This window comes from Dendropsophus ebraccatus, chromosome 7 (genome assembly GCF_027789765.1).
Source record: "Dendropsophus ebraccatus isolate aDenEbr1 chromosome 7, aDenEbr1.pat, whole genome shotgun sequence".
NCBI classification, from domain to species: Eukaryota; Metazoa; Chordata; class Amphibia; order Anura; family Hylidae; genus Dendropsophus; species Dendropsophus ebraccatus.
The window spans coordinates 115748663-115758752 of record NC_091460.1 but is presented as its reverse complement, the minus strand read 5'-3'; the positions used below and the strand labels follow the sequence as shown (position 1 = coordinate 115758752).

The 10090-nt window shown below is 44.7% G+C and overlaps 1 protein-coding gene across 3 annotated transcripts in view; it reads right to left on the bottom strand.

Moving 5' to 3' along the window:
• The window catches only part of RUFY3 (RUN and FYVE domain containing 3), an 80121-nt gene extending 70732 nt beyond the window's left edge, over window positions 1-9389 (bottom strand). Inside the window, exon 1 of one of the 3 annotated variants that reach the window (XR_011363980.1) lies at window positions 8677-9387. Coding sequence is in view for 2 of the 3 variants with exons in the window: in XM_069978252.1 (XP_069834353.1) it covers window positions 8677-9079 (403 nt within the window). In the remaining variant the exon portion in view is untranslated. Of the gene's footprint in view, window positions 1-8676 lie in introns of all 3 variants that reach the window. The other 2 variants (XM_069978252.1, XM_069978249.1) reach the window with 2 other exon arrangements.
• Window positions 9390-10090: the final 701 nt, after the last annotated feature.

Below are 10090 nucleotides of genomic sequence, written 5' to 3'. Positions count from 1 at the left end.
GCTAGGGCAGTACGCTGCTGAACTGACACGGCTTTATGTTTAACTGTTTCAGAGCTCACTGTATTATAATGAATTATGATGCAGGGAGTCCCATAAAGTTCAGCCTGTGATATACAACAAGCCTACGCACCATATATAAACAGACGCTTGAATCTGGCCCTACACTCAAAGGAAAACTATCGTCTAACCTGCTGATATGTCCTTATACAAGGCACTGAGGATGAATTTTCTTACCCTTATCCCTGTGCCCTACAGGGACACATCAGCAGGTTAGAGTCGTCTAACCTGCTGATAGTTTCCCTTTAACCGTAACAGCTCAGCCCTTCAGCTCTGCAACGGAAGGACCTTGTGACTAAGATCATGGAAAAACTGCAATGAGAACTTGTCAGCGTGCTCTGTCCCTGGTAGGAAGTACCACAAGAGGCTCTGCTGCACAGTACCCCCTTCTCTATAGCTGCAAGCAGTCACAGAAGGCAGCAGGGCTTTTCATGTCTCTTTGTGGCATGCTGTGTATATACCACACAAATGGGTAATGCAAGAATAGCATTCTATTCACTGCAAGGCTATCCAGAGCACAAAGTAAGGTCCTATTCACATATCAGCAATCCTATCCATACATACAGACCCATAACTACGGACAGAATTTGGATGTGTATCCATACCAACTACAAAAGTAAAACGAAGAATGTGAGAAAATTTCAGGGCACTCACCATTAAAACTGTAGCTTTATTTTAGAAGAGTCGTTAAAAACGCCATGCCATTTTAGCAGCCAGCAATCACTCAAGGCAGCCACTGGCACCCTTGCTGGCTGCTAACCCTGCATGGCGTTTTTAACAATTCTTCTAAAATAAAGCTACAATTTTATTATTTTTATTCCCCCCCTCCACTCTTGTCTCCAGGTCAGGTGTGGTTTGCAATTAAGTTCTATTTACTTTAATGGAGCAGAGTTTCAAACCCCACCCATTCCGGAGACAAGAGTGGTGCAAAAGTGGCCATGTTTTTGTAGCGCTGGATAACCCCTTTAAGAGCCATATTAACCAAAGCAGAACCCACCTAATCACTGTCTGGAGACCGTTAGACACAGCCACACTCCAGCAGAGATTAGACTGATGCCTGTCTCTGCATTTTAACCCTAAAGATATCGTGACCAGTAGGGAATGTGGCACTTTAAAAAAAAAAAATAACACAACCGTCATTTAGAAATTTTTTTTAAAAATATCGTTGAGTAAACAAGAGACCCTTTCTAATAAAGAACTTTATTATTTCAATCAAACTTAAAACAAAATGCAAGCATAAAGAAAACAATTAAACTCATTTTCACATTATTAAGGGTAAATTCACACGGGCGTATCAGCTGCGAGTTTAACCTAGCGATAAATCCGCAGATTAAAACGCTGCAAGAAGGTTTGTCATGTAAGTCCATGGCAAACTCAACTCGCAGCGTTTTTGTAGCGTCACTAATCTTCATTCAACCGACGATAACACTAATGTTAACATGATAATCCGCATGATTTAAAAACGCGATCCGCAGCTACACACGATTTTCCCGCAAAAAAAAAAAAAAAAAACGTGCGTATGTTCAGTGCGAATTAGATGCTATTTTTTTGAGGGAATATCGCTGCGGACCCGCTCGTGTGAATTTACCCTAAAGGGGTTTTCCAATTTAAAAACACTTGTCCCCTATCCACAGCATGGGGGGTGTTAAAGGGGCCGGGTGACATATCCGCAGCGGAATAAAAACTCAGCTGCGGGTACGTGACCCCCATAGAACATCACTATACCAGGATCCGCAGCGGATTTCGCTGCAAAATCACAGTGTGAAATCCACTGTAGATCCAGTACGTGTGAAGCTACCCTAAATCTGAAAACCTCTCAACCCTTTCGGTGGTTTGCAGGGATTAAAACAAAGTGGGAGATTTAGCAAACCTGGTATAAGGTATAATCTGTTTAGTTGCCCCTAGCAACCAATCAGATTCCACCTTTCATTTTCCAAAGGATCTGTGAGGAATGAGATATGGAATCTGATTGGTTGCTGGTGCAATTAAGACCATTCTACTTCACACCAGTTTGATAAATCTCCCCCAAAGTTCTTAAACCCTGTTGTGAATTCTTTGAGGGGTGGAGATTTTGTAATGGGATATTTTATTTAGCGTTTCTAGAATACAGGCCTCTCAAAGCTACTTAGGAAATTAATCGTTCCAGATGAATAATCTAGGTTTTATTTCACACCATTTATTGGACAGTAATAACTTTTAAAACACCAACATACAGACCAAAACCATTTGCAAAATGCTGCGCCATAACTGCAATGTGTGAAATTGGAGTGTAATGGGTATAAAACATGTCTAGTAATTTTTTTTTAAATTATTCGTTTGTTTCCTGAAAGTAAAATTAAACTGTGCTTGTCACTTTAAAAACCCTCTGACATGTCATGTAGACACTCACAGCGGGTTTGACCATCAATGTAAAGGTCCTATTACATTGAGCTATAATTATTTGCACTTTATTGTGACATTATTTTCACTTGTAAGTAAGAATGGTCCGAACCTGCCGAGGTTCGGATTCGTATGAACCCGAACGCTCGGCATCAGATTCCCACTGTCTGGCCACTCCGTGCAGCGGGTGGATACAGCGGGAGGACCGCCTGGAAAACTGGGATACAGCCTATGGCTATGGCTGTATCCCAGTTTTCCAGGCGGTCCTCCCGCTGTATCCACCCTCTCCATGGAGGAGGAAGACAGCGGGAATCATTGCCGAGAGTTCGGGTTCGAACAAACCCGAACCTCGGCAGGTTCGGACCATCCCTAGTCAAGGGCGGCGCAGACATTGCTGCAAGATTATTGAGCCGTGTAATAGGCACAGTAGGCGAGTGCCGATCTAGCTAAAAATCAGTGGAGGTTATCCAGAGAAAAACATTTTTACAATTCTGCTCTGCCTGTGTCCACACACTGCTCCCCCCCCCCCATTTATGATTTTTTTCCAACAATTTTGCAGCGAATTGTGCAATTGTAGTAAAATAGCACAATTTCTGCTGTGATTCTGTCAAAATCACAGCAAAATGGTGCTATTTTACCACAATCACACAATTTTAAGCAAAATGGAGGGGGGGGGGGGGAATTTCTGCAAAAAGACATCATAAACAAAACGTATGAACACAGCCAAAACCGCCTTATACTTACCTTCCCCACCCCCTGCTAGCAGCAAAGGGCGTTAGCTCAGCCCTGATCCCAGCTGTGCAGTGCAGCAGGACCAGTGCTTTGTGACATGAGGGGTGGCAAGAGAGCAAGGAAGTATAGAGGTGATTTATAGAAAAAAGAAAAAAAAGAAAAGAAAGATAAACCCTTTACGTTAAGCCTTGAAACTGAGCTAATTTTGAACAATAGTACTAGATGATACACCTTGAAAACAGTTGTCAGAATAGCTTCCAACAAACTATAAACACCTCTCTCCTCCAAAAACACTCCTGAGGCCTATAAAGACATACAAGCACAGAAAGCGCATAAAATATATTCCACAGCAGCATCTAATCAATAACCTTACTCATTAGACAAATCAAGTCCTGCACGAAAGGTTCTGAATGAGGAGAACATACAGGCACAACCCCGGCAAAAGTAATTGAATCATCTCATTTAGATGGGTCACCCGGCTTTTTGATGTCATTGCAAAAAAAATAAAAAATTGGATATCACACAAATCAATGTTTAATAGCTGGACATCCTGCTTCAATTAAACATCCCTCACACAAACCAATGTTTAACCCCTTCATGACCCAACCTAAAATGGCCTAAATGACCAGGGCAATTTTCATTTTTTCCTCCTCGTCTTCTAACACCTATAGCGCTTTTATTTTTCCATCTACAGGACCATGTAGGGGCTAGGTTTTCTTTTTTTGTTCAGGAAAAAGTGTACTTCGTAATGGTGCCTTTTAATCTACCATAATATGCATGACAAAACCCCAAAATATTTATGAGGTGAAGTTGGGAAAAAAAATTATAGCTTTTGGGAGTTTGTGTCTACATAATGCACTGTATGGTAAAACTTTTTTCTGCAAACAATGATGATCAAAATTGGGCTTTGGCATATTTTTTTATAACATTTTTATTTTTTACACTTTCTAAGCCCCCCTGGAGGACTATTACATTACTTGACTTTTGGGCAATTGCTGCTGTTAATGCTGTACCTGTATGCCATTGGTCCTCTGGGTGAAGTCTAGCGACAATAAAAAAAAATAAAATGTCATGCAGGCGAGCGGGGAGAAGGAACATAATAAAGAATGAATACTTACCCATCCCGTGCCCCCGTATCACCACTCCTGGACCCCCCCCCCCCCCCCCCCCCCCCCCCCCCCCCCCCCCCCCCACTGACTGGCTGTGCAGGAAATCCATCAGCCGGGTTGGGTACTTTACCCAGAGTCATAACATAGCAGAAAACTGGTCAGAGAGCCAATGAGGCGGGGGAAAAGGTAGGCATACATTCTTTATTATGTTCCTGGACCAGTTTCTCCTTTAATAGATGGACATCCTGGCTTCATTAAACATCCCTCACACAAATGAAATGGGTTATATGAGAAGAGGAAAACTGTGACCAATGGCCATAAGATGTTGCAGACTGCAAATTCGGAAACATTGTGCAGCCATTGTTCTTCACATGCAGGCTTGACTTCATGTGCATGCAATGACTGCAATGCGGTACCTGGACCCACTCCCATCTATACTTGTAAGACAGAATCAGGGCGGAAGTGTAGGGCAAGGAGCCCAAAAGGGTGTCTTAAAAAAAAATTAAATTACTCTAAGCAATGTGAATATAACGCATTTTATTCTCGAATATGACAATTTATTTTCTTTTTGTCAGAAATCTGCTTTAAATGTCATGTTTTTATGAAGGAGAACTGTCATGGTCAATTTTATTTCACTCAAATAACTAGATCCAGTCTGCTTGATAATCACGACGTTTGACTTATCTTCTCTGAATGAAAGCTTTTATTAAGAGTTACCGTCAATAACAAAAACATCCAGAGACATATGAAAAGTTTTTATTGGTCAGGGTCTGAATGTTTAAAACCCCACCGATCCAAAGAAGCCCACACTTAGCATGGCTGAATCAGTGACATCAAATTTGCTGTAAATTCCTGTCCGTGTGAAGGCTTTTTCACACGTACAATAGGCTGTGCATGGCCACGGACCCATAGCTACAGAGAGCACTACAAAAGTGCATCCGCAATGCACAGACCTATTCATTGAGGTATAGTGACCACAATTGCAGTTTTGCCAAATAAATCCAAAAAAATGATTCTTCTGTATGCCATACACCTCCCATTGACTTACACCATAAAAGAAAGAACACACTGCAACATATACTTTTTCTCTCCTGTATACCAGATAGTTGTCAAGTTTGCTTTCGCATACAGAAAAATGAAACCTAACATAATGGAAACCCAAAATGCAGTGTGAACTCGGTCTTAGGCAATTCTAACCCAAGTAAAGGTGCTTGAAGGTGCGTTCACACCTACAGGATCCGCAGCAGATTTGATGGTGCAGATGTGATGCTGTGTTCAGTTATTTAAATTAAATCTGCTGCGGATCCGGTAAGTGTGAACGTACCCTAAGGGTAGCTTCACACGTACCGTATCGCTGCGTTTTTATCGCTGCGTTTTTTACATGCGCGTTTTGATTTTCACATGATTTTCATGTGAAAATCAAAACTCGCATGTAAAAAATCGCACCAAAAACGCAGCGCTAAAAACGCAGCAATACGGTACGTGTGAAGCTACCCTAAGGGTGCGTTCACACGTACAGGATCCACAGCAGATTTGATGGCCAAGTTTTGATTTGCTTTGAATCCGAGGCTTCAAATCTACACCATCAAATCGTCTGAGGATGCTGTACGTGTGAACACACCCTAAGGGCTGTTTCAGACATACCGCAGCGCATTTCATGCTGTGATTTCCGCAGTGAAATCCACTGCGATGCTCTGTAATGTCATTTCCTGTGTATCTACATTCGTGCAGCAGATTTTAATTCTGTATGTAGCCCCTGCCCACTTAAAGAAGCAGTTCAGTTTTTTTTTTTTTCAGCCCCCCGGGTAGCCGTTGTGAAGTATACTTACAGAAGATGATCGATGTCCTGCGGCGTAGCTCCGGTCCCGTCCCGCGGTGCCGTTCAAATCGGGCGCGCGCTCACTTCCGCCAGCACTGTGACTCCTCTTCTCGGCCCTGTAATTTGAACACCGGAAGTCACGCGCTTCCATAGCGAATGCATGGAAGCGAGTGACTTCCGGCATATAATCACTGGTCAGAGAAGAGGACTTGCAGCAGCCGGCGGAAGTGAGCGCACCCGATTTGAACGGCACCGCGGGACGGGAACTGACCTACGGAACGGGACACAGATCATATTCTGTAAGTATACATGACAGCGGCTACCCGGGGGGGGGCAAAAAAAAAAAGTGAACTGCTTCTTTAACCTACCAGCTGCCGGGCTAATACATCACCTTGCCTGCTTCTCAGGGTGCCTTTACACAGACAGATTTATCTGACAGATTTTTTAAGCTAAAGCCAGGAATGGATCTGAAAAGAGAAGAAATCTCAGTCTTTCCACTATGACCTATTCCCTGTTTATTGGCTTCAAAAATCTGTCAGATAGATCTCTTTGTGTAAACGCACCATCAGGCTCTCTGACGTCCTGCCCAGAAAAATCAGTGCTCTGTCCCACTGCAGCCACTGATAGGCTGAGTGGGAGGTCAGGGAGACAGGAGCCGAAGAAGCAGGTGGGAGCGCGGACAGGTAATGTATAAGGGTGGGTTTACACAGAGAGATTAACCCAACAGATTTTTGAAGCCAAAGCCAGGAATGGATGTGAAAAGAGGAGAAATCTCAGTCATTCCTTTATGACCTGTTCTCTGTTTATAGTCTGTTCCTGGCTTTGGCTTCAAAAATCTCTCTGTGTAAAGGCACCCTAAAGCCCCTATTACACGGGGCGATGCAGAGGAACAAAAGAGCTGTTTCAGTGCTCGCTTGCTCCTCGTTCCCCACTTGCTGCCGGCGCTATTACACATGGCGGCAGTGAGCGTGCAAGACCTAAGGGGGGTAAACAGGGTGATAGCTAGATCGTCTGTGCAGCCCATAGAAGATAGCAGCAGTATGTTGCTGTCGCTCCTATTACATGGAGCAACAGCAGCAGATTGTTGCCATCTTAGTCGTTTGTCTGCTAAGATGTCTAGAGACAAAGACATTGTTCATGTCGGTTGATTGTTGTCTTCTATTACACAAGACGACCGATAATCATTTTGTGTAAAAGGGCCTTTAGTCTGTCAATGGTGCGTAAAGTGGGAAGGGGCTACATTGTCACTGCTAAATGAAAATCCGGTCAGGGAATGACACTCTGCATAGAGGACTTGCAGTGTAAAATCTGCTGCGACGTGGTATGTGTGAAACTGACCTAAGGGTAAGTTCCCACCATCTTTATGCCACACAACCAATTACTGACCAGAAAATCTGTGTGCATTTTTCCTTGGCACAAATTATGTTGACCTGTCATACTGTTCCGATTCGGCCACGTTCTCCAAACCCGAACGCTCTGCATTTGTCTCTCCGCGGCTGCAGAAGTTGGATGCCTATAGCAGTGTCCATGTCTTCCAGGACTGCTTAGGGTAGCATCCAACTTTTGAAGCCACGGGGAATCAAATCCTGAGCTTTCAGGTTCAGAGAACGTTGCCAAACCCTAAAAGTTTAGCCGCTCAACACTAGTCCCAAACTGCGGCGCTTTCGCAATGCGGCTTTTGGCCAGTGGCAGACTCCATATAGGGCTAGATTCACACTTAACTTATCCGTAGCAAATTTCACGCTGTGGATATGTACGGGCCCCATTACAGGGGACGATTATCGTGTGAAAAATCGTTATATCGTTCGAATTTAAACGATAATTGTTCTGTGTAATTGCAGGCAACGATCAAAAAATTGTTCATGTGTTGTTGATCATTGATTTAGATATGAACCTAAAATTATCGTTAATCGTTCGCTGTAATTCCCCATTCGTTCGCTCAAGTTCCGCATTTATTTACCAATTGTTTACCAGTGTAATTGCACATTGTTTATTGTTTTGCTGGGATCAGATGGAGTAAATGATCATAGTAACAATCGCAATAACGATCGTAACTAGCGACCATCGTTCTGTGTAATATGGTGAAAGATTTCACGCTAATGATAAACAATCTCACTTGCGATTGTCGTTAATCGCTAAAAAACGATCCGTGTAATAGGACCCATTTAACCTCCCATCGCCAGGAAGATACTTTACCTGCTTCAGGATTCGGACACATCTGAGGCTCCCAGGCAGCCAATCAGTGACTACAGCGGGGCCACGCATTGATTGGCCGTGCAGGACCTACAGGGATCGGGAGCCTCAAATGGGGCCAGAGGGTGGAGCAGGTAAAGTATCTTCCCAGTGGGGGGGGGCTTACATACTCGCAGTGGCATGACAATTAGAAATGATGAGAGGTATCCGCAACGGATTTCACTGCGAACTCGCAGCGTGAAATCTGCTGCGCATACGTTGTGAACCTAGCCCTAAAGGTAAGGCAGTGGTCCTTGGGATGACTAGCAGACCGCTCTCTCTACTCTCAGAGCTCTATGTGCAGATTATGTGCCGGCTCCGTCATCCCATACCATTAAGTTTACTTACTTTTTTGCACTTTGTCAGCGCTGCTGTGGCTTCTGCTGGCGGAGCCCGTGTAGTTCATCATGAGCATCATGAGCTGAAGAGATGATGTTGGAGAAAGGCCGCTGGAGCCAGGTGAGGAAGGCTCAGGGTAGCCATGCTGAGAGGAGGAGGATGGAGAAGTACGGCTGTGCTCCGGCAGGACCCCCCCTGCTCCTGGACTGTTACCACAGGAAGACCTCAGCTCCTGCTTTTGTTTCCTGGCTCCTGGATAAAGGAATATGGGTGGAGGCAATGGAGATGCTGGAGGGGACTCTTCGGGCTCCTGACAGCTCTCCTGGTCCAGGTGTAGTGGGATGATCTCTATGTCACGCCCACGCAGAGTCTTGCCCTGGGGGCCACCATTACTAGGCTGCTTCCCTTCCATGTCTCCTCCGTGAATTGTCACTCACAAGTAGGAATCCTTCAGCGGGGACCGTACGCTTACGCCGTCTTCCCTTCACTCTCACACATTATGTGCTATGGGTCTCCTGTACAGCGCCTCACGAGGTGCGGACCGGTGTCACAAGGAGGCCGCGGAGAGCGTGAGGTACGGCGGGGACAATGGCTGCGCTCCCCGGTTGTATCCGTGCCCGGCAAACACGACCACTCTCCTGACCACTATGTGCCCGGAACTCCCTCGACAGCCAAGACAGGCAGAGGAGGAAGCAGACACACAGGACTCTTCCTCAGTGTGAGGCTCCTCCCCTCAAGCCGTAACCCTTTCAGGCGCGGAAGAAATACTCCCGGATTTTACCTCAGGGAAGCGGATACACTAAGGGGAGAAGGGGAGAGGCATTTTATGTGCGTTTTCTCTTGTTACCTTGTTCTCTTTGTACCTCGGAAAGCTGTGTGGCACGACTGCCTGGATAATTCTCATTGTATGTCTGCTTCTCACCAGTATACACTCCTCAGTGTTGAAATGGCAGCGCCAAGCAGTTAAGTTATGGAACCTGAGGAGGTAGCAGGTGATCTGCAAATGGTCACATCTCCAGCTCCAATTTGTAGTATATGGAGGGGGTTAATGAAAAATGTATATCAGCCACATGAACCCTCGGAAATAGGATCAAGTCATGCTGGGTTTACACGGAGCGATAATTCGCCTGATCGTACGATTAACGATTTCAAAGTAACGATTTTTTTTTTATAACGATCAGCGTTTAGAGGGAACGATATAAATCGTACGGAAAAATCGTTTTGCGCTCCCTTAAGCCTATCTCGCACACAGGTAAAATCGGTGAACGACTGTTTACTCGGAACGATCTGCGAATTTTTTGCGACCGATCAATGACGATGTGAGAACATGTTCAAAGACCAAAATGAACGATTTCTCGCTCGTCGCTTGATCGTTCGCTGCGTTTACACGTACGATTATCGTTCAAATTTGATTGTTATCGTG